The 23,716-nt window shown below is 49.8% G+C and overlaps 6 protein-coding genes across 6 annotated transcripts; 3 read left to right on the plus strand and 3 right to left on the minus strand.

Moving 5' to 3' along the window:
* Window positions 1-2,447: 2,447 nt before the first annotated feature.
* On the plus strand, window positions 2,448-4,247 carry HO133_006178 (uncharacterized protein; the record flags this gene model as incomplete). The annotated part of the gene is made up of 10 exons (XM_037297078.1): window positions 2,448-2,503; window positions 2,580-2,713; window positions 2,833-3,034; window positions 3,110-3,197; window positions 3,303-3,440; window positions 3,570-3,612; window positions 3,668-3,713; window positions 3,839-3,959; window positions 4,074-4,135; window positions 4,199-4,247. 10 exons carry the CDS (start codon window positions 2,448-2,450, stop codon window positions 4,245-4,247), a joined length of 939 nt encoding a protein of 312 aa, XP_037147652.1.
* Window positions 4,248-6,332: 2,085 nt separating this feature from the next.
* On the minus strand, window positions 6,333-7,931 carry HO133_006179 (uncharacterized protein; the record flags this gene model as incomplete). The annotated part of the gene is made up of 1 exon (XM_037297079.1): window positions 6,333-7,931. The coding sequence occupies one exon, from the start codon at window positions 7,929-7,931 to the stop codon at window positions 6,333-6,335; it is 1,599 nt and encodes a 532-aa protein (XP_037147653.1).
* Window positions 7,932-10,316: 2,385 nt separating this feature from the next.
* HO133_006180 (uncharacterized protein) lies at window positions 10,317-12,443 on the minus strand (the record flags this gene model as incomplete). The annotated part of the gene is made up of 2 exons (XM_037297080.1): window positions 10,317-10,858; window positions 11,447-12,443. 2 exons carry the CDS (start codon window positions 12,441-12,443, stop codon window positions 10,317-10,319), a joined length of 1,539 nt encoding a protein of 512 aa, XP_037147654.1.
* A 695-nt stretch (window positions 12,444-13,138) lies between these two features.
* Window positions 13,139-15,883, plus strand: HO133_006181 (uncharacterized protein; the record flags this gene model as incomplete). The annotated part of the gene is made up of 3 exons (XM_037297081.1): window positions 13,139-13,982; window positions 14,047-15,392; window positions 15,440-15,883. 3 exons carry the CDS (start codon window positions 13,139-13,141, stop codon window positions 15,881-15,883), a joined length of 2,634 nt encoding a protein of 877 aa, XP_037147655.1.
* Window positions 15,884-16,635: 752 nt separating this feature from the next.
* HO133_006182 (uncharacterized protein) lies at window positions 16,636-17,383 on the minus strand (the record flags this gene model as incomplete). Its single annotated transcript, XM_037297082.1, is given in 3 exon segments — window positions 16,636-16,922; window positions 16,955-17,212; window positions 17,224-17,383. The coding sequence occupies 3 exon segments, from the start codon at window positions 17,381-17,383 to the stop codon at window positions 16,636-16,638; spliced, it is 705 nt and encodes a 234-aa protein (XP_037147656.1).
* A 2,436-nt stretch (window positions 17,384-19,819) lies between these two features.
* HO133_006183 (uncharacterized protein) lies at window positions 19,820-22,228 on the plus strand (the record flags this gene model as incomplete). The annotated part of the gene is made up of 6 exons (XM_037297083.1): window positions 19,820-19,898; window positions 20,220-20,232; window positions 20,288-20,722; window positions 20,853-21,374; window positions 21,469-22,026; window positions 22,102-22,228. The coding sequence occupies 6 exons, from the start codon at window positions 19,820-19,822 to the stop codon at window positions 22,226-22,228; spliced, it is 1,734 nt and encodes a 577-aa protein (XP_037147657.1).
* Window positions 22,229-23,716: the final 1,488 nt, after the last annotated feature.

The following is a 23,716-nucleotide window of genomic DNA, read 5'->3' on the forward strand; positions in this document are numbered from 1 at the left end:
TGGCTTGAGTTGCTTCGCCATCACGGAAGCAGGGGTGACAATTTCTCTGCAAAACTCACAAAGGATCCGTCCTATGTCAATCCATGATGTCAAGATAGTTTGAGGTTTCTGGAAGAACATATTCAAATCTATCAAAGACGCCTTGCTTCTCGAAACTTTTAAATTGGCCGCTCTCCATGGGCGCGTCACCGAGCTCTTCGAAGCAGGCTTTGACTGTTGGGAGTGCGAAACCAGCCAGTCAGTCGAGAAACTCCTGTTCGGAAATGCTCTAAATCCATTATGTGAAGCAGCGCTGGAGGATGCAGGACCGGAGACGAGAACTTGCAGCGGCTCAATAGTTTAAGTCACGTTGCAAGTAGAAGCCCACAAGGTGTTAATTTCTCATGCGACCCGTATGTGAGGAATGCAAATCCCATGCTATGCAAGGTCAGACTGCATGGTAGGCCGATTTCCAGGGTCTAGAATCTCACTTATTATATGCATGATATCGGTACAGCCCTCTCGCTTCCTCGTATTCTCTTTCAACTCCTTCAATGCCACTTCCGACGAACAAACCTCTGAGAACATTATGGGACACCAAAGAGGGAATTTGGAACATCTTTTTCAACGATGTTCTGGGCCCATTTGCTCTAGCATTATCAGCTGTGTCAATTTTTAACACATATCATCGGAGCAGAACCGATGCCATTGTTGTTCTCTGTGTACATTCCCGATCCTCATTTTTTTGGGTGGATCAATGTGTGATCGAGGAATGCTACGCAAAATCCCTCTCCCTCCAAATTTCCCACTTTCTCTATAAAGACCCAGGCCCGCGCGCCTCCCAAGCACTGTTCTTTACGTCACCGCATCAGACCTTCGTTTCTCGCTCCGAAAAAAAGCCTAGAGCCAACACTTCCTATCAGCCACTCTTTCTTATTACCGTTCAAACACTCCAAACCCGAGACCCGAGATCCCAGACTCAACATCCTCAGCCTCACATCTCCACCATGAAGCTCTCCCTAACAGTCATCCTGGCCATGGTCGCAACCGCATTGGCAGGTCCACTTGCCCAGACGGCCGACACCGCCCCAGCGTTTGAGCCAAAAGTCAACTCCCTCTGTGCGAAGGAAACAAGCAAGTCTTCGCAACCTAGCTGTCCGGACCGCTGCTAATGCATAGTGCGAAGACGTTTGCGTAGTGGACTCGGATTGCTGCGAGAAATTCTGCGTCGACTTGGTCTGCAATGCTGATGGATGAGGCGAACGCTGCTGTTTGATTGTGAGGACTGGATCGCCCGATCATGTTTTCTCCTGGCTAACCGTTGAGCAGAGGTGCGTGTTGTGATCAACAGCGAAGGATGCGACTGTTCTGGTTTGCATTGGCGCTAAGGGGAGAGGAATGTGAGGGTTTATTCACTTTATGCAGCGCAGTTTTAAGGGCAGGCAGGGATTGGGAAATTTCCATCACGGGCGACATCTCAAACAGAGCCAATCCGTTTCGACCTCGAGTGTTTCCCTCGTGGTCCCTCCATAACGCGACTTGATACGGGTCAGCCAAGTAACCACCATCACTGAGTGCATAACACGGTGCGCTCTAGATGCCTTCGGCTTACCAGAAATATATACTGTTCTAGCCCTTCTGTGGATGTGGTTCCTTGCACTTGTCTTCCGTTCGGAGCTTGCTGTTATGAAGGCTGAAACATGCCCAACAAACGGTTTTCTCCGTCGGGGCCTCATCGTCATATGAAGACCCATTCCAATTCGCATCTGCTTATCAACGCTATGATGATCATCACCCTAGCGCCCTTTTCACTCTTTCTCCAGTGATCCGCCAATGATGAGTACCGCATCTCCACGAGGCTGCCTGACTCAAAGATTGGATTTTCATTGTGAGGGTAATGAAGTGGAATGATTTGAGATAGAACCGGGTACCTCGCTGCAAAAAGAGCTGCACCTCAGTCATGCCAAGAAAACCACTCACGTCGGCCCACACTTTTGGACACCATTACTTATGATAAGCCACGTGTCCACACCGAACAAGACAATGTGACAGGTCTGGTTCTATCCAGATTCCTTCGGGAGCGCAAGTGCGAGTCTTGCCGTTGTCTTCTTTCGTTTTGCTGGATGGAGGCATAAAATGCGCTCAGAATGGACATGTTCAAGCTACTTTTAAGAAATTTAAATTAGTAAGTTAAGTAGCTCTTAACGAGCTTTTTTGTTAATTCAGTTCTTAAGTATCGACTCGACAGAATTCTCGTTAATGTAAGGTCTTTATAACACGAATTTTATTTTAGGGCCATGAGACTAGCTGCATATAGGCTAATGCGATTGCGGGGCTGGCAACGTCTTAGTGTCAAGATTTCTGAGTGTTTTGCGCACGACAAAAGCCACTTTTACTGATTACTCTCCGGCGGTTCATCGTACTCAGAGGCATCTAAAGAAGATCCATGTAGTTAGAGGACCGCCAAAATGTCGTCTCAAGCGGTGATCTCGATTGACCTGAAGTCCCTAAAGCTGGTCGCGAGGTACGTTTCCCTGCGCTTCAAACCTTTTATTGCGTATCCCTATGATGTTTCTCAGAAGTCTAATATCCGGACACAGTGGTAAAGTAAGAGAGATATACGAGATCGACAAGTCTACTCTCCTCATGGTCGTCACCGATAGAGTGTCTGCATATGACGAGATCCTCTCTAGTGGAATCCCCGATAAAGGAGCTATCTTGTGTCAGATGTCAGGTACTCCCAAACATCTTCCTAGCCATGCCTTTTTACCCTCAATTTAACCCCGCGCTCCCCCGCGCCCCCCTGTTTGTTAATTACTACCTTTCAAACGTCACTAATCCGAATGCCTGTAGCGTATTGGTTCACTCTTCTCGGCGCCCAGATGCCGAATTTCAAACACCATGTTCTGAGCCTTAAGCCACCGTCCGGCTGCCAAATCGTGTCTCCTTCGGAGAGAGCAACGTTACGAGGTCGATGTATGCAGATCCAGGCCCTAAAGGTGTTTCCTATCGAGGTCATCGTTCGGGGCTACCTTACAGGGTCTGCATGGGATGAGTCAGTCTAGCCACGTCTTCCAATTAAGCTTCTGTCGCAGCTTCCAGTTTCCTAACCTAGTTATTGTTTGCATAGATACAAAAAGTCTTCAACAGTTCACGGTATTCCGCAGCCGGCGGGGCTACAACGCTGTCAGGCGTTGCCGGGGGGTCCGATCTACACAGTAAGTCTACTTCTGGATCGGATTTACTCCTGCGAGTATCTCAAGAGCAGGACCTTCGTATTTCGAGCACTCCTCTGCGGGAAGACTGAGACGACCATTTAACAGCCGTCCACGAAAGCGCCCCCAGGGTTTCACGACGAGAACATTTCGCCCGAGGAGGCAAGAAAGATTGTGGGCGAAAAGTGGGCTGGGGAGATTGAAAATCTTGCCCTCAGTATCTACAAGACAGCTCATTCATTCGCTGTAAGTAACTTTGAGCGCCATAACTTCCCGGCCATGTCTTAGGGCATCGACAAAAAAACACATTCCCCAGAACTCGAATTCATGCTCTTGAGCTCTCCTTTATAGGCAGACCTGACTCCCGTTGTCCAGATGGAGAGGGGCATCATCATCGCCGATACCAAGATGGAAATCGGTGGCTTCTTCTCTTTCCCAATATGCATTGTTATTTTGCTAATGAGATGACATAGCCCTCGACGAGAAGAACGACGAGATAGTTGTAGTAGACGAGCTGTTGTAGGTCTCACATCTCAATATCTCCTCTCCTCTGCGCATAGAATATAGTCTGCGACCGTGGAACTGCTCCTAAAAATGATTCCTACGGGTCGTCTACGTGAAGTGCTGACGTCTGAATGCGACAGAACTCCTGACAGCTCGCGTTTTTGGCCAGCGCCGGTCCGTGTGGGCGAAGAGCAACCAAGCTTCGATAAGCAGCACATTCGTGATTACTTAAAAGCCCACGGTCTGGGGGGAAAGCCCGACGTAAGTCACCCTCATGGGTCCATTACAGCTCCCAGGACAAGGCTATCTTGAGCCTCCAGCAACTTCAGTACACTCCGCTCCTCTCAAGACATACTGACAATTTTTTTTCTCTAGGTAGAACTACCCGAGCACATTGTTACTGAGACGACAAATGCATATAGGGAGGTTTTTAGAAGGTAGGTTACGGTTTTCATCTGGGTCTATCTACCCGCGATGCTAATTACTATCCCGCACCGTAGGCTTACCAGCCAAACCCTTGAACAGGCTATGGAAGCGTTGGGGGATTGACTTATGGCAATCCTCAAGGTACTTGGGGGTCAGGAGGCACCTATCAAATGAAGAGGTCTTCCAAATGAGTAGGAGGGAAGAGCTAGAGAGTAACAAAATGGAATACTTATTGTTACGGCTCTTCTTAGAATTATAGAGCGGGCAGTAGCAAGGGGAACATAGTAATTATTTTATTATACTATAGTCTTTACTTTAGTAGAGGTAAAAGAGATAAAAGACATTTAAATTATATATCTCTATATATTAAATTATTTTCTCTTAATAAGTTATTATTAAAATGAAATGCTTATATTTAATATTATATCTTAAGATATACTTCTATATTATTATTCTATTAGATTTTAATTTATCTAATAAGTAAGTTTTAAATTAATTATCTAATTAAACTTAGATTTTATCTATATAGATTTAACACTTATAATTTAAGTAATATAAATAAAAGAATATTTACTCTTAAATACAATAGGGTCTTTTAATTAATTATCTTTATTTATATATTTTTAATACACTAGACGAAATATAACTATATTAATAATTTGGAAATCGTAAACGGATAGGCTATAGCCGTAGTAGCGGATGATTATTACGTAAAAGGAACAATGGCAAGCGTTAGAATGGTAATCAAAGCCCCACAAGACAACAATGGATGTTGTAGGCCTAGTGACTCATTAGAAGTGAGAGAGAGCCAAGTGGTCCACGGGCTGCTGAATCCTACATGATAATAATCTGAAGAGACCGGTCGTTTCGAAACCCCCGCCATTTGAGCTGATCTATATAGATCTTGGAGTCAGCATCAATCCCCAAAGCGAACCTGAGAGAAAGCCTGATATGATTTTGGGCCATTGCATTTGATAAGGGGTGGAACAAAATTCCATGTTGAAAGCAACATGGGATGAAATGCCTTTCTCGTTCCGCAACGACTCCAACATATCTAACACCACGGCATTCCTAAAAGAGTTTGTTTCGAATCCTTTTCGGGCTTATCAAGACTCTCCGCAGTCACAAGCAGGACCGTTGCTTTCAAAACTACCACGTAAATGGACCTCAAAGAGTCGACCGAGATATTGTAAGACCATTGCGGCAGTGGCCCGCCCTGATGCGGTCGCAAGGTGACGACGATTGCAATTCCGGCCAAGACAAAAACGAAACGGGCGCCAATTTTGAGCCACCAGTTCCTGAGGAAGTGAGCGCGGCGTCGCAGAGGGACAACGTTGGCGGGAGAATCATGGGCGTGTTGTTCTGGGACTGCTTGCCATGTGGCTATGGGTAAAAGTTGCTGCGTCGGCAGACGAGCTTCGGGACTTGGGCTTCTACCGACTGCGGTGTCGCCGCGGGAAGGTCCTTTGCGTTTGTGTTCAGAAGACTTCTTCGGCCAATGACGACGTTCCTTGCGAGGCGGAGGTAATGCTCGGTCCATGATTTCTCACTCGCAGACGACACCGCACGAATACGACTCGGCGGCTACAAGAACAATCTTGCTCGCCTGCTTCCTCTTGGTTCAAAGTTAAAGAAACCACCTTTCTTTTCTCGCCAATTTGCCTGCACGAGAGTGAAGAACATCGACGAAGCGAAGAAATGGGGCCGACGCTGCTTTTGTAAATCGCCGCATTTTTGATCGTCGCGCTACACGAGGCTGAGTGTTGAGAAGGATGCGCGGAAATGTGGGAGGTAATACACTGTTCTTTACCCGCACGCTCTTTCGATTGCTTTATGTGAGCCCTCAATTGAATCAGCCTAAGCTAATCGGTTGAGAGACGGTCATCCAATGCATATAAGATGCGCAGAGACGCCATTGGAGCTTTGATGTATACTAATCGCGCATATGCATAGGCTAGCCCGAACTGAGGACTGTGCATGTAGGTAGGGAAGTGGGGAAAGTCCTCGTCGGGTACATTTGGTCTGCTACGCAGAGGTTCCGACCGGCTGGCTGAATTTCGACCATGAGCAGCGCCCGTTCCTCGCTAAACTCGGCAAATGTCGAGCGTGAATTGTGCCTCTGGAGGAGTATGTACTGGATATGTGACCAGAGAATGCCAAAAAACTTCATGTGTTGATAGGTTGCATAGTATATACAAAGTACGCCGGCTATGGCTCAGCATCTCTCATATCGCTCTTGAACCTCTCCATACATCTCTGCTTCGTCTCCTTCCAGTCCACATGCGGCCTGGGATAGCCTAACTTCTCAAATTCTGCTTTAGGTAGTCTATCGTGAGGAGAGAAGACAGCCTTTCCCTCCACTCCTCTCAACTCGGGAACCCACCTTCTGATGTAATCACCATGGGGATCGTTCTTCTCTGCCTGACTGACAGGGTTGAAAACCGTATAGCTCGGTTCCCAGCCTTGCGTGTTGTTGCACAGATCCCAATCCACGAGTGTTTCGGCAAAGTAGCGCTCACCGCGGCGGTAGTTGATCAGGAGGTTGCAGTATAGGTAGGACGAGACATTCATGCGGAGACGGTTGTGCATGTAGGCTTCGTGGTTGAGCTGGCGCATTCCAGCATCGACGAAGGGGACGCCTGTCTTGCCCTCATACCATTTCTTCCACCCATCTTCATCGTCTTCCCATTGTACGAAGTCGAATTTCAGATTCTGCGGCAGATTCATACTATTGTGCGGTATCACAACCATCATCTGTCTGTATAGCTCTCGGAAGACGATCTCGCGAACCCAAGAATAGACACCTGGGCTGGCTCCCTTTTCGCTGAAGTCGGCGCTATTGCTGTTGTAGGAGCGGAGGGCGGAAAGGGCTTCCCGGACGCTGACGGTACCAGAGGAGAAGTAAGCGGACATGCGAGAGGAGGAGTCTTTGGAGGGGTCGCTGCGAGTTTTCGCATAATTTTCGATTTGCTTGTGGATGAAGTGGTTTAGACGGTCAATGCCTGCGGCGTGGCCGGCTGGCCAAAGTTTTCGAATTCTTTTCTTTGTCTCATCCGAGTCGAATTGCTTATTCTCGGGTACTGGTGGAACATCATGTGAGGCACCTTTGAGGTCTGGCATCGAAGCGTTCCTTTCGGGACCGGGTACAGTGTCGAGTAGCTCTGGAGACTCTTTGACCAATCCAAGCCAGATGCGATGATAGGGCGAGAAGACCTTCATGGGCCCTCCACTGCCCGTCTTCACTTCTCCCGGTACGACAACTGTCTGGTCGTGATATAGCGAGAATTGGACACTGTTCCCTATGTCCTTGAACACCCTGATGTCTCTTCGAAGCTCATCCACCTCGTATTCAAAATTCGCGAAGACGTGTGAGGCATCATTCTCTTTGAGGAAGTTGACAATGGTAGGTACGATCTCTTTGCGCCCTTCGGCGGTCGCGAAGACGAGGGGGATGTGGAGTTCTTTCAGCTCTGCTTGCATCAGTCCAAGTGTCTGGAGGATGAGGTCGCTCCTTGCAGGACTTGTTCCATGCCATTGGAACTCCTCGGCGCAATAAACGTAAACGCAGACGAGGGGCTTCGATTTCTGCTTGGCCAGCAAGGAGGCATTGTGGAGAGCTTTGTTGTCGTGGATGCGTAAATCTTTGCTCCTAAACCAGTGGATGACATTCTCCACATGGTCAATTGAATCCTGGGAGTCAAGATGTCGGAGAAGCTCGTTGAAGGGTGTATCCGCATCGATCTGCTTGGCGCGTTTCGTAGAGGGATGCTGCAGCTCTGGGTGCTCTTCGGCTTCGTGCTTGACCATGTTTGATCAATCGATGGATGCTAGAGATTGGATCGTATATCCTTCGTCGTTTATATAAAGTAGGAAGGAGATCGTGAGAGCGTACAATGAGCGAAGATGCAACGCGAACAAGGGGCGCGTTTGGCATGGAAAATGATGCAGATCTCGGAATGATGACATCACCAGACGTCTGCTAGATTAGAGTACCCAGATCTCAGACACGCTAGCTCAGCCCTATTCTGTAGATGCGATTCCACTTATTGACATTTACCCCACAATAGGTAATGTACATGTATTCGACTGAGTGACGATGGAATGTCATCCTGGGACAGCGAGTTCAAGTTGTGTCTGCAATATATACACCATGAAAACGCAACTTACCCATTACCTTATGCCTCGGAACTGCGGCCGTCTCCGACTAGAGTACGAGTACCTTGAATTTCGCCATACAAACTTTGCAGAAGGGTTTCTTGCATTTGTTATTCCATCACCTCATAACAGGACAGATTCGTTGTCGCATCATCCCATCTGCTTCTTCACAACACAGCGACCCTCTCTGCTATCCAGCGACATTTCTCATCATTATGCTTAGACCAGTGGTCTTGTGCGGATGACAGACACTTTCGCATTCTCATGGTCATGCCACGCTTTCCAACCACCTGTCCACTCTTGATGCACCCCCATCAAACCAGGTAGAGCATTCTGGTGGCGTCTCGGAAGCTCAGACTATTGTTAATCGGGCCTCATCCGCAGATCTCGTGGCGGACGTGCTTCTCTGTTGAGAAAGCGCGGTCAAGAGGATTGTTCCACATCGTAGCGCGCGATGGATGGTGGCTGACACTCATCGACCTTGTAGGGTCTTCAAGGATATGGAATACTGCATAGATGTTCTCTGAAAATCGGGAAATGTTGACAGGTTTGATTTGTTTGCAAATCCCATTTCACGTTTCATTCCACCGACGAAGAGCCCTGTCATAGGGTAGTCTCAACAATTTCGATCGTCCGTAGTAGGCTCAAGATCTTAGAGTATAGGGTCTACTCGTTGCCTCGTCGCTGTTGCTATCGTTATCTAGACTGGTACCATATTCCCTGCTTGTTCATGCTCTTCCCCTTTGGTGGCTGGTGTCTGAGCCTGCAGCGCCTGAAATTATTTTGCTTTAGCTTGACAGAAAATATCGACGACCGCCCTTGGTCGGCGCCTTCGGCCGAATCGAGGAGTGTCACACTCTAGTCAGCGACCACTAATACATCCGCATCAGTCTTTTCAAGAAGTCTCATACAACAGTATATTCGATATACTCGTACGTGGCCGCTCCCTTCAATGGGTTTCAGCAATAGTGTTTTCGAATAGTGTGATTTGTGCCCCTTTTGAGTATAAACTTGACCATTTCCGAATCACCACTTTTCGCCGCCGAACACAACTCACTCACACCTTCAATTTCAACAGTGCTGAGGTTGGCACCAGCTTCGCCCAAGATCGCCGAGGTCTGACTGTCTTTTGAGTGTAGGTTGGTACTCCAGAGCGTGCGTACGCCGCCATTCTTACAGTTCCCCTCTTCATCTTCTGAGCTGAACAGAAACCTGACTATTAGCTCACTCCTGCGCCGAATGACTCGAGGGAGAGATCATTGCCCTGCATTGCCTCGTGTATCGACATTCATGGGGAGGTTCAGGAGACGCTGTGCTATGTTTTGTCATGCGGAGAAGTTTCCCTTTTTCTTTACGGTCAAGAGGCAGTTGTGGTTTCCGGATTTTATGTCGTCTCCTTGATTGCCTGCAATGAATCGAAGCTTATCTACGTCACCACCGTCAGTATTCAGCAGCAATGGTACTGGAGTTCTCAGTGTTAGCGATCGCTATTCGGCCGCCGTGATGCGAGCTTTCGCGGCAATGCTTTCGCCAGCAGCATTCCAGTCTCGTTCGGTGACCAGACAATCAACTCTCTGCCATGTTCATGGCGCAGGTCAAAACAGGCAACGCTGGCTACCAGGATCTCGACCGACTTCTTGTATCCCCTTTCTAGAGCAGGTGCCAGGGCCATCTTGGCATCTCCTTCGCGGCATCAATATTAGTGGTCTCTTTAGCAGCAGCGAGGCGATCTTTGCGGTCTCATTGGAGCAGCGAGATGAGGAGCTGTGACTTCAAGGATCTGACTGGTTTTGAGCCGTGGTAGACGAGTCCTACGACCGACAGTGTCCCAATACACCAACGCCAATCTGAAATGGCCCCGATATATCATTGATCTTGAAACTTCGCCGCCAATGCGTCACCAACGCTGTTATAGTCGCCCATGTATCGGGCAGCGCAGCATGCAATTCTTAGTTGCTTGCGAGTGAGGCGACAGTCAGGCCGCTGTTGATCTGATTTGTGGGAAAAGGCGGAGTGTTAGAATCAAAGGGATGGGCTTTAGATGCTACGATTTGGGTAAGATTCAGCAAGTTGGGAACGACCAAACGCATGCCGTATCGGCCCTACCTCTCCACGAACCAATCGCGGTTCTCTAGACTCGATCTTCCTTCGCACTACCACACCCTTAGGAGGCATCACCGACTCGCCTCCCGCCAACCTGAACCCAACATCACAGATCCTACCATGATCGCCCGTCCTCTCCCAACCCTGCCACGCCCACGTCCTCGCGAACCCTCTCTCCACCGCATCCTTCTCACTCGCGGCAACCTCTGCGACAAAGTCCCACGGTATCGGCTCCTTGCTGCAGCCGAACTCGAGCTTGACGTCCCCGGCTCCGACGGCTACTTGATCGAGCTCGGGCTGGGATGCCCAGGTGTTGAGGGCGTTGTCCCGGACTTGGGAGTAGAGTCGGCAGGCTGAGCCGAGGGGTGGGATGGCGAAGAGGGCGCCGTAGCTTGTGAAGAGTGTTGACCAGTGGGGGATCGGGAGGTGTTGGCGGCTGACGAGGGAGGGCGCGGGCTGTGGGAGGACGGGGACGACTACGGAGCCAGATTGGGAGGGTCTGAGTGTAGCGGGTGTGTTGGTTGGGTTTGGTGGGTATGGGCTCGCACAAGTAAATGCACTGACGATAGCGAAAATAAGAGTGAAGTGAAAAGGGAAGCGGAAATGCTTGTCAGCGAGGTGGATGGCATTTTGAGATCTTGGGCAAAAGAAGATGCAACATTCCTCTGCTGTGGGAAAGCATAAGCATGTCGCATAGACGCGGCCTTTGGCATTGCAGCGGATTTGATTCACGATGCGATACAAGCGAAGTCAGGCTCACGAACCCTGATCCGCCATGGTTGTTGCTGTGACCCAAGCTGGATTATTCCTCCTTGGCTAGTGAATACAATAGTTAGATTTCATCAACGCTTTGGGGTATGCTGAAGCCATGCACTTCGCTATGCAATGATGTCCCATACCGCGCAAGTCGATGTAGATTCCATCCTTACCTTTCCGTCGCTATGCTATATCATTGAATCCACAATAATGCCCTTAGGTTCCGTAATGCATGGTCATGATGTCGTATTCGTCGTACGCCTAGTCTCTTGGGAGAGTGTGCATCCCCTCAAAGGCTTTCCTTCAACCTGGGCGACGCTTCTTCTTCGAAGCTGCTCTTGTACCAGTCTCGCGATATGATATTGCATCTCTTGATCGTAGCGTCCAAGGCAGGACACGCGGAGCCTGAGGGCCTCTCAAGTGCATCTTCTTTTGCCTTCTCATCTTCTTTGTGGTGGTCTTCGAGACCCTCGAAGTATTGATTCGCGGCCCTAGTGCGCTTTCGGTGACAAGATGCGGCCTGTCCTTTGGTATTGGATCGGTCATTTGCCTTGGTGGTCTTGTGCCAAAGGACGCTTGAATCGAATTCCCCTCTGGCACATCTTGTTCTTTTGCTGTTTCTGTATGCTTCCTGGAAGCTTTAGAAATGCTATTGGGGCTGTTCTTGGGGGTAAGCTGTGATAGCTGTGGAGATGGGTTCTCACGCTTTTGCGACGAAGTCTTTTTGATGGGCTGTTTGGAAGGCCTGGTGGCAGTAGGCTTGCGTTTCTTGATTCCGGCAGCAGTAGCTAGCAAGACACCATCTGATTGCGGAGGTGATGGCGACTGGATTGGGCTTAAGAGTAGTGACTGGGCGTAGCCGTTGACCGCCCTTCCTTCTGCTTCCAACTGTTTTCGCCTATCATACACCCTCGCCAGCTTTTCATATTCAGTTTTCCAATGTGATGTCTGAGAATCCCAGTATTCCGGGTCCCCTCCGAAAATCCCATATTGTTCCGGCTCTTCTTTTCTGAGTATTACCCTCCCAGCATGGAATCGCTCCAGAAGCTTGGCTTCCTTCACTGCCCAGGCTTTGGCTTCTCTCAACTCTTCGATAGGATCAGCATCTGGCCATGTTATGAGCGGAGTTCGCTGGCTTTGGGGGGTCTGTCTGTCCGGTGTGACAGAGAATTGTCGACTATAGTGCTCACGAGGATAGGGGTTTTTCTCGAGGCCCGCATTGACAAAGCGGAGCTGCGCGAGTGGGGGAAGTATACCCAGAGTACTGTTAGGGCGAGAAATTGGGCCTGGCTCAGCTTCGGTCATTGGGAAATACAGCAGTGTTTGTAAGACTGCTTCACACACAGAGGATGTGGCCGTAGTCAAGGGCCGGGTTTGTGTAGCAAAACAGCTCTAGTATATCGACACAAGACTTCCATATTTTCGTCTATCCTCAAGTTCCGACCTCGAATCATTGAGCACCAGTCAAAGCTCTCTTGCAATTCTATCGGAACAAAAAAGTGACGAGCGTTGATTGAACCAACAGCGAGGCGAATATGATGTGTTTACTACCATTCTCCAGGTTTCGCTGGCCTCATCGGCGGATAGACAGGCGACCGGATGGCACGACCACCAATGATGGTTAGAAGACCTTGATTGGAGACGGCAACCCGCATATGAAACCCGCCCGATCGGATTACCTCAACTTGTACATCTCTCCTACTTGCCTATTGTTGTCAGATTCCATCCTTTGCGGTGGAGGGATCATGTCATTTACTTGTCCTGTGATGCGCCCCCTCTTTCTTGCTCTGTTCTTCTTGTCTCATGATCCATAGCTCCAGATATATAACCATACACAACGGCGAGAGGTCTTCTATAGTTTCCGTCACACGTCTTTAGCTCGTCTCCCTAGACGAAGCCCCTGCGTTTCCTTCCACTTTCTCTCCCTCCCCCCTCTCTTTCTCTTCATTAATCCTTGTGACACTTCTCATTTCCCAAAAGCTTACCGCTTTTTCTGCAGAATGGCTATCCCCAATCTTGACTCCCTGGTTGTCGTCGTTCATTTATTTGGGGACCTTGCTAGTGTGACCTCTGCGCTGCCAGAGAACAGTGGTCGCCGTCTCCCCAAGAGCGCCGGAGAGATCGCCCTTTTTAATCAAATAGTAGGTTTCCGGAAGCCTATGAACCGAGAACTCACTAATGCTAGTGAAATGCAGACAGTGGAGCATGGCGATATAGCTTTGTATCTCAATCAGCAACCCAACGACATCACTAAGGGTTTCATGTTCGGGAGCGACCCAAGATCGTGTGATGTTCTATTAGCGAATACCAAAGACACCGGTATCAGTGCAAACCATTTTTCGATCCATATCGACTGGGTTTCTCGAGATCCAATGATCACCTGCTTGTCAGGTAACAAACTCCAGGTCAAGGTCACTGATACGAGGACAACTCAATACCTTGCCAAGAAAGAATGGCGAAATATGAGGCCTGGCACCACTACGAATGTCCACGTTACTAACACACTAGGTGTATCACTGTTCAATCCAGTTCGGGGGAACCTACAAGCTAGATACAATGGAAACTTGCAAGACTACTTTTTGGAGTTCAAGAATTCGGTGCCTGAGCTGGCCAACATCAGCCTTCGCGACGAGGAGGTGACTCCTCTCATTCTGGACCGCTGTGCAGGCCTAGAGGGAAAGGAATACTATACCACTGGGAGGATTGAAACAGGGGATCCTATTTACGACACCAAGGTGTTCCTTTACGACGCGAAGTTCAAGCCGACACCAGACGCTCTTGCGACGACCCAAGAAGTGGCAGTAATCAACAATAAGGAGCCCAATCACTTTTTGGATGCCAAGGGTAAGCAGTCTGTAGCTTTCTGACATAGCTCCATGGACAGTGCGACTTAAGCTAAAATTCTCAGGGTATGAAGACATAGAAGACTGGAGATTGCAGGAAACGGAGGGCGGCCGACCGGGCGAAATATGCGTCGTCAAACACTTCCGAGACAAGAAGAATCTGTGCAACTTACCCTCTCGATTTCCAGAGCTATGTTGTTTGAGCCATGTGAGTGCTCTACAGCCCGGACGTTTTGCCATTTATGCTGAACTCAATCGCCAGTTTAACATTGAAGAGTTTTTGGATCTCATCACGGAGACTTCTGTGTTCATGACTGTTACTGAACCTTTCTCCCGTACCACCCTACATGCGCTACACCAAGAGGAACCGTTGAACACAATCGAGGCCGGATTCGTGCTGGGACAGACCTTGGCGGCGTTGGAATATCTACATAACCGACAGTGGACTCATGGTAACCTTGACCCACGCAGCATCCATGTCATGTCCAGAAAACACTTGTGGATCAAATTGACAGATATTGCGCTCTCTGACTATGTCGATTTGGGAAAGCCGAACGGCTACCATGACACCTATGCTTCTCAGCGTTCATCCCAAGCCGACAAATCCCCAGCGGACATTTGGTCAGCGGGCGTTGTGGCGTTACACCTTCTCTTTCCTTACGGTTTCCCTCCCCGCAACAACAATGAACAGAACAAGTGGGTTCTAAAGCTCGCACGCTTCGCCGCGAACAGGAACCGGAAGTATAGCAATGACGCAACTGCATTCGTACGGAGGGTGCTCAGACACGATTCCGATGAGCGGCCCACGGCAACGGAGGCACTCGAACACCCGTGGATTTTACAAAACAGAAGAGAGTCACCCGTTGACAGCCCCCATTATAGCTTTCCCACTCCCCAGGTATCGTGTCATACGGGTGTGGGACCTTCGGATGCTTCCAGCAGACAAGGCTCAGCCGCCACTTCGAATTCGTCCATTCATGGCGATTTTGCGCCAGGTTCCCGCCACACGAGCGCAGGACCCTCCCGTCGCTCCAGCACACAAGGCTCCTCCACTCGTTTGAGGTCTACTGCAGTGGAGGATTATGCCCCAGGATCCCGCCATACAAGCGTGGGAGCATCTCGCAGACACAGCTCAGTTGCTTCTTCAAACAATGCCACTGGTGGCTTACATCACCAAAAATACGACCCTACAAGTAGAGCAGCGTCCAAAAGCCTCAGCAGGCAGAGTTCAACCGACCCGACCATTCGAGCTTTACTGGAGTCGCATCCCTACCCAGGAGACGATTACAACGACTTCGAAAGCGAGAATCGAAGCACAACATCACGAAACAGCCGCTTTACTGCCAACTCGCTCGCTCGATTGGCCCGTGCGCCCACACCATCCGAATCTGACGACAATAAGAGTGCGCCAGTGGGACAACGCTCCTTGCGCTCGCAATCTCGCAGTAACGGAGGCAGATCTCCAGCCATCCAAAGCGAACACGCATCGACAGCATCACAAAGCAGCCGCTTCACTGCCAATCCGCTCGCTCGAGAGCCCAATTCACACGTACACCATATGACTCTGAAGACGAATCAGGCATGCCAGGCAGACTGGGCTCCTTGCGCTCGCAGCCTCGCAGTAGTGGACGTAGATCCCCGGCCGTCGATAACAAACATGGTGGGCCGGGCCCCTTGCGCTCCCAACCTCGCAGTGGTCGGGGTAAATCCCCACTGAGTGACTGGGCAACGGGCACATTTGGACCGGTAGAGGGTCAGGGAGAGGCCGTGATCGAAGAAGATAGTGGCGAGGAAACAGCGACGGATGAGCGCCGTGGGCGGGTTACAAAGAAGCCGCGCAGGGATGCAGTCGTCCCTCCGCTGGAGAGGAACCTGAGGTCTCGCGGAAATGGCAGGCGCTGAGAGCCAGAAAGTGTCTTTGTAGCAGAGTAGAGGGCTCCTGATAGGAGAAGTGGATAGCAATTTGAGCAGGATGATGTAGATATCAATGGCGTCTAGCCCATCAGTGCTCCATCTCCTACACCGTGAAGCCATCATTGTAACCTCGCCGCCATCCTGTTTCCCTCACCATCAACCTACGCAACCTCCTTCTTCCTATACAACTTCCTAGCCAATAATGTGGCAGGTGTATTAGCTGAGTTTGGTGTGTATGGAGTTACGCACGCAAGTGCGCTGAAGATGGCAAAAAAAGGACATGGAAAATGGAGGGAATATGCATGGCAGCGAGGTGAATGGTTTTCGGAGATTGGCAACAGAGAAACGAGACATTCCGTTGCGATGGAACAGCGAGCGAAAACATTCACACCTGTCATTGCGCTTGTTATGGACACGCCTTGCTGGCGGATTTATTCCCATGACACGACGCAATCAAGATGCTGGTAGTGCTGTTGACTACTTACCTCCTTTGCCAGTACTTGATGACGCTTACATAGCTAGTGAAGATGACGGAGAAGTAGCAGCCGTGCCCTTGGGTATCATTCTTTGTCCATGCCATGCAGCCAGTATTCGCCAGTCCCGAATTTGCTCAGACCACTTACATATATGAAGCTCTCTACAGGCCATAAATCCGTCGCTATGCTATATTATAATGTTTTCGTAGATGTCCATTAGAGTTCATTGTCATGGATCATACACTTCGGCCGTGCGCTCATTTTCTACGAAGTCGAGACTTTCTTTGGAAGGGTTTCTTCTTGTCTTGGCAACGTCTGTTCTCGATAGTTACCGTGGTGTCGGTCTCGCGATATGATGTTAAACTTCTTGATCGTAACTTCCACGACAACGTGTGCTGAGCCAACGGAGCCTTTGGTGACAGGACATTTCGTTTCGGTCCCTCCATTGCCTTGGTTCTGGAACTCTTTGACAATTTCCTTTCTGGGCCTTTTGTGCTCTTGGTGGTAGGTGCAGGCTCCTGCTTCGGTTGGAGTGTTGCTAATTCTCTCCGCTGCCTTTTGGTACGGCTGGTTTGATCCAAACCCTCCTCCTCGTGGCCTTCAACTTCGGTACGTGTACGCTTCTGGCCCTTTGTAAGGGTGGAAAGGTAGTCGGGTTCGTGTTCAGGTGTGGGTTGTAACGGCCTTTGCGATGGTCCTGCCTGGACTTCCGACGGACGTGTACTAATCTCAGGCGACTCATCACTAACGGCAGTGTTTGTCTTCGGATTTTGTGCGACCCCCGGAACGCTACCGTTCGAGGGTGGTGGAGACAGCGATTGCAGTGGGCTCGAAAGCATTGCTAGGGCATACCTTCCTCTGTTTCTCCCTCCAACTCCTGCTTCTTCCTTTTGCCCAATTCTTTCACAAGTATCCACATCTTCCCTTGCCAGTGTTTGTTGGCTTGTGATGACCAATAGTCTGGGCCTTCCTCAAGGACTCCATGTTGCTCTGTTTCCCAATTTCTAAGCATGACCCGTCCAGCGTAGAATTGTTTAAGAGTAAAGCCGTTCTACAGCCTTTCTTTCATGGTGCGGACCTCATTGCAAGCGATATCAATCTTTCGAGTCTAGCTCAGGCCGGCCATCTCAACCTGAATCATGCATCTTTCCGCGATAGATTGCGTCAACAGATAGTCTGAGACCGGACCGAGGATACAAACCTCATTGAAGCTGCAATGGTAAGCCGTGCCGACCAGTCAGTGCCCTGATCGACTGGGTATGGTACTGTATCCCAGCCTGGTGCAAGACGGCGGGTTGCTCTTACGCAGTCACAACTGTCGGGCCAATATCCATAGATGGAAACGCTGCGGTTAGCGCCTCTTGTGACACTTTCAGCACGGGATTGCTTGCGACATCACGACCGAGCTTTGACCGTGGGAGTTTGCCGCGGGGAAGAGCATTTGAGGAATGTCATGCATGGTAGGCGTATGTAAAGGGGGTATGGCAAGAGCTGGAATCTCAGCTCTAGGCTCTGTCTGCGTTGATGCCCGAACCACTTATCAATTTGACGTTGGAGCTATTGAGTTAATCCACGAGCTATCTACAACATAGAAGAGAGGGTCTTGGAAATGTTTGCGCTGCTTTATCTGACCGGACGCCGATGTTGGATGGCGAGTGTGTCCCTTTCCTGGCGACTCAGTTCGCAGAGGACTTGTAGTCCTCACCGGAATGCGGGACATTGGTTTTCTAGAGCGGAGCAAGGGTCCCTACCTGAGCTATTAATGTCTGGGGTTGACCGTCGTCATTCGAAGAGCAGCGCAACGCTCGCCATGCTCATGATGCGTCGTGGCCTTCACCCCATGGTCTCGGCTTTTCAGCTTCAGGCCCTGCAAAGTCTCCGCTGCAAATTCGATAAGGGCGTTTCAAGGACCACCCAACGCTGTTCGGCAACTTGTGTCGAGCATCTCGTCTACCACTGCCCAATTGAAACCCTTACATATTAACGAGGAAGCGATAAACCCCTTATCGCCTTGGCGTTTAGGCATGAATAGCTCGTACACTGTGGATTATTTATATTCCCCGTTTAGGTCTGCTCCAGAGCTCCTAAATCGGAGGGTAAGCTGACATATCTAGGAACGAATACGTTATCATCGTTCATTCTAAGATCTGGCAAATCGCGATCCCAGCGGAAGTCCAGCTTTTCGTGGGATGCAGGAGGATAATGTAAGATAACATAATTAAGGAAATGGTTACAGGTGGTTCAGGCATGATCGTGTAATCACAGCAAAGAACCCTTGGACTGCATACAATTGCGCGATGGCTTTACATGCCCACCGAAACTGACTTGGCCGATGCTCGTTGGCGCTGTGACAACCCGCTACGAAGACAACGGCGGTCTCCATTGCATCATATTTTGTTTGTCTGCTGCTGGCGCTGGGAATGGCATAGGAGGTTCTACCGTTTCGGACTTTGACAGGGGAATCCTCAGCGTGTTGAATTCTAGCTGTCTTGAATCAGAGTAAGTGCATGGAGGAAGCGTAGACCAGGTCCGAAGACCGGCGAAGGGAATGGGGACGCTCGTCAAACACAAGATAAGGACCGCTGGAAGGTATCGGATTGAAGATGGGAAGACAGAAAGGGCCCCTGCATCGCGTATTGAATCACGAGCATGTCTGCGACTCGGAGCTAACGGCTGAACACATGAAAATGTAACGTTGGCATGGCGTTGTGCTGCGCTACTCATCATGGACGACAATCTATCAGGGTCATGGTTCCAACATCGGGCAAGCACGGCCTCCCTGAGCATGCGGAAAGCATTACGGTATACTATAGGACCAATTGAGTGAATGATTAAGTAACGCTGCTGACGAGGCATGCATGAAACTCATACATGCGAGGGAAGGGTCGTGTGACTCGGGAAGATGCGCACCGCTTATCAAGGCTGCAATAAACCGTGGCAGACTCCCAAATTTGAGTCTTGTGGGTTCTATGGATGAAGAGTATTATTTCTGAGGCTGAGAATGTTTCTGATTGTTGATCAGAGGCGTATAGACTGTTCGGAGACCACTTAATATAATCCAAGAGACTCGATTCTTCTGAACAGAATGAACCTTAAGTAAGAAGGTCTTTGCTGCAAGGAATCCTGGCAGACTGCCAATTTTGTGTCTTGTCCATTCTATGTATGAGCAAGAAGACTCATGGAAGCTGAAAACATCTCTGGTACTATCTCTGACGGTTGGCAAGAGGCGTATCGAAAGTTCGAAAACCGCTTGATGGGATCCCTGAGAATAAATTGTTCCGGGAAGCATGAAGCTAAAGCAGGATCAACATTTTGGTGCAAGCATTCTGGAAGGGCAAGAGTGTCAATTTTGGTGAGGCGGACGTGTGCGGGACATGGATGCGCCATGATGGAAAATATAGGTGATGGTGCAGGCACGTGATAAGGTACAAGTACTGCATGCCCACGGATGAGTTCAAGTTGGGTAGGTGAGATGCCTCGAAGCAACTGGTTCATGAAGCTTATGGTGATGGATGGACAGGAAATTTGTAGTTTTTTCTATCCTTCATCAATCAGCAGGACTCATTGTCCATGATAGGAAAGCAAGAGCGAACGTTTAGGAGGCGTTGAGTAAGGCTGATTTTTGCTTGTCGCATGACTGAGCTAGAGGTAAGTTCTATTGCCCCACATACGCTACCCGTACTCTACGGTCGTCCACTTCTTCTTTTCGCGCATTTCCCCTTCTTGCGTGATTCTCTGTATATATTTCCTCATCCTCCTCCTTCCTTACTTTGCCCTCCAATAATCTCACTTTTCCTCCATGAACTGTCTTCGACCTCAATAATATTCTCATTTACCTCCCACCTCAGTTACTCTGACAAGGTACCTTGAAGCCATTTCTCTACTCTAGACTAATCCTCATGTACAACCTTCATAGTCCACCCTTATCCGCTGCTTCTTCCACTTCCTCACCACCACCAGAATGCGCTGAGCGGAGGAAGCCCAACATTCTTTTCATTCTCGCCGATCAGGTCTCCGCTCCGCTCCTCCGTATCCACAATGACAAGTCTCCCATAAAGACTCCAAACATTGACGCCTTAGCAGCCAAATCAGCCGTCTTTTCTTCCGCCTACTGCGCCTCGCCACTATGTGCTCCCTCGCGCTCCTCTCTAGTCACCGGACAACTGCCTTCTCAGATCGGTGCCTGGGACAATGCATCGCCACTGGGCTGCGACGCTCCAACATACGCCCACTACCTGCGAAGGGAGGGGTACGAGACGGTCCTGGCTGGAAAGATGCACTTCATCGGTGAACAACTACACGGCTACGAAGAGCGTCTGACAAGCGATATATACCCGGGAGACTTCGGATGGTACGTTCAATGCACATAGACGGGGGAAAGGATGGAGGCAGGCTGGTGGTTTAATCGAGCTCGAGATTCGAGCATCGACACCAGTACAAATGTTCAGCTTTCCCTTCATGACATTTGCTAACCGTTGTAGGGCCGTCAATTGGGATGACCCCGATCGTCGTCTTGAGTGGTATCACAATGAATCCTCTATACTCCAAGCTGGCTCCTGTATCCGCTCTAACCAGCTCGATTTCGATGAAGAAGTCATGTTCAAGGCCACGAGGTACCTGTACTCCACCGCTCGCCGTCCATCTGACTCGCGTCCATTCTGCCTGACTGTCTCGCTCACACACCCACATGATCCTTATACCATTCACAGGGAATATTGGGATCGGTACGAGGGTGAGGACATTCCGCCTCCTTCCGTGACCATACCTGAGGAAGAGCAGGACCCTCACAGCCAGCGCTTGTTGAATGTATGTGGGTTGAAGGATGCAAAGCTCCCAGACGAAGCTATCGCTCGTGCTCGACGAGCCTACTTCGGCGCGGTGAGCTACGTGGATGACAATGTGGGAAAGCTTCTGGAGGTGTTGAAAGAATGTGGCATGGATGAAGACACGATTGTGGTCTTCTCTTCTGATCACGGGGATATGTTGGGCGAACGAGGACTATGGTACGTGGTGATCTACTGATCAACAACAGCAGGGTCTATTCGTGCCATGTTCCCATTCACGAGGTCGACGACTTGAAAGCTAACGATCGTCTAGGTACAAGATGTCCTGGTTCGAAGCCTCTGCTCGTGTACCTCTTCTGATCTCGTACCCAAAGCATTTTGAGCCACAGACCATCACACGTAATGTTTCCGCTTTGGACATCCTTCCCACACTTGTGGATCTGGTCAACGGGTCTTTGGACAAGCGTCTCCCTATTGATGGCAGTTCCCTTGTCCCATACCTTCACGGTTTCAATGGGAAGGATAGCAATGATACCGTCTATGGAGAGTATGCGGGTGAGGGCACGATCGCCCCGCTCATGATGATCCGCCGTGGGCCCTGGAAATTTATCACCTGCCCGGTGGATCCACCCCAGTTGTTCAATCTCCTCGAAGACCCCAAGGAGCTTCATAATCTCGCAACTAGCATTGATCCAGGGGTGCAGGAAGTGTTCAACGCTTTCGCTAAAGAGGCTCACGCGCGTTGGGATTTTGATCGCATCCACGCAGAGGTGCTCAAAAGTCAACGTATGAGGCGTCTGTGCTGGGATGCACTCAAGCAAGGTCGCTTCCATAGTTGGGACTACCAGCCGCATGAAAATGCAGGGTCACAGTAAGTGCATCGCAAAATTGAAATCCGGGGTAAACCTGGGGAAATAAATGGCTCTGCTTACACATGCGTTCGTAGATATATCCGCTCCAATATTCATCTCGACGAACTAGAGCTCCGTGCACGCTATCCGCCTGTCGATCATATGGGCCGCGAGAAGAAACGAGGAGATGCCAAAGGCATCGCTGCGGCTTGGGGCGAGTAGGCCAACATCGTCAATCTTACGAGTTTCCTTTTCGCTCTGGTAGATCTTGGTCATGTCTTTGCTTTGACCTCAACGTTGCATGTCATAACAGTATCAAACTTTAGCCAGCGAGCTTGCACGCGTCCATCTGCTTTAGCCTTGATGTTTTCCTCCAATCATATCATCAGCTCTAGCGATTTAGCGTGCGTATTGCTCTACCAGCCTCACTGTTGCAGCATCAAATAGATCTATTCAGCTTAGCTTAAAATTGTATTGATTGGTTCGCATGCAGTCTCTTTTAGCACAAGTGCACACACCTTCCAATCTTCGAATAATGCCGCAGCATCTGCCCTCCAATGCATCGTCGCAAGCCTGATCGGAAAGCTTTAGACTGTCTTGGCAACGCCAATGATACCATGCTTGTCACTGAACGCTGCCTATCGAACAGAGGCTTCGCGCTCTCTACTACTACTATCGTGACACTCGAGGACGAATCACACGCTCGTGAACCTCATGACCAGCATCGAGCGATGCCCTGAACTGCCCTTGTCTCACGTCCTTGATCGCTTTATTCATCATCTTCCCTATTCCATCATTCGCCCATCGTCCTTCGTCCCTGATGCTCAATCCCGAATCCAATCCAACTCAATGCATCCGTCCTTCAATCCCTTCCCCTCCCATCCAGACCCTCAACACTCGGTGCCTCATTCAGCTGCTCATTTACCTGGCTCCTTCTATTATGAAGGCGCAGATGCTGTGCTTCCCACTTTGTTACTGAGGCGCTTACTTACCTTGTGTGATGATGGGACTCGGGTAGAGTACATACAACGCTTCCGTGCCGGTGAAGGTATCTGCTAGGCATTGGGCATAGGCTTGGAGAGTTTTGATCGGATTGTTTCTGTGAATGTTGTGCGAGGGAGGGGGAGGGGGAGAGGAAGTGCAAAATTTGCTTTTGGTGGATGGTGTTCGAAAGGTGTTGTTTTTTGGGGGTGGGAAATGCGGAGGTATTGCCGCACTGGTTGTGGGGAGTTTTAGTGGAGCGTGTTCGAAAAACTGCCCTCTAAATGCCGGTGATGGGAGAAGAAACGCAGGCCACGGACAGACAATTGGGACTCCCGAAGCATTGGCATGCACAAAGGAGCTGCAATTATTGTTCTCTCCTTGACCAATCACCTTTGAGCACGCTGTCGCCTACTCAGCCAGCTGCCGTGTTAGGAGAAGATCTGTCGGACAGAGCCTCGTGCATACCGGTATGCTGCGGCACAGCTGCACGATGAGCTTGTTTTGCAGGATTGACCCCCATGCGCCTGGAGGGGTTCTCTCAGCCTCGTCTGACGGGTGCAGAATTCCTAGTCCATGACGAGTCCTGATTAGATTCACGGTTCTTCGTACCTACCATTTCTACGAAGTCTTTCACCACCAAACCATCTGAAGCTACCAGGAAAGCCGGATAGAATAAGTGGCGGTTGCAACTACCACGACTATCGATCTCGAGAGGTCTGATGCGCG

This window comes from Letharia lupina (assembly GCF_014066315.1).
Source record: "Letharia lupina isolate WasteWater1 chromosome Unknown contig_23, whole genome shotgun sequence".
In the NCBI taxonomy this organism is placed as follows: domain Eukaryota; kingdom Fungi; phylum Ascomycota; class Lecanoromycetes; order Lecanorales; family Parmeliaceae; genus Letharia; species Letharia lupina.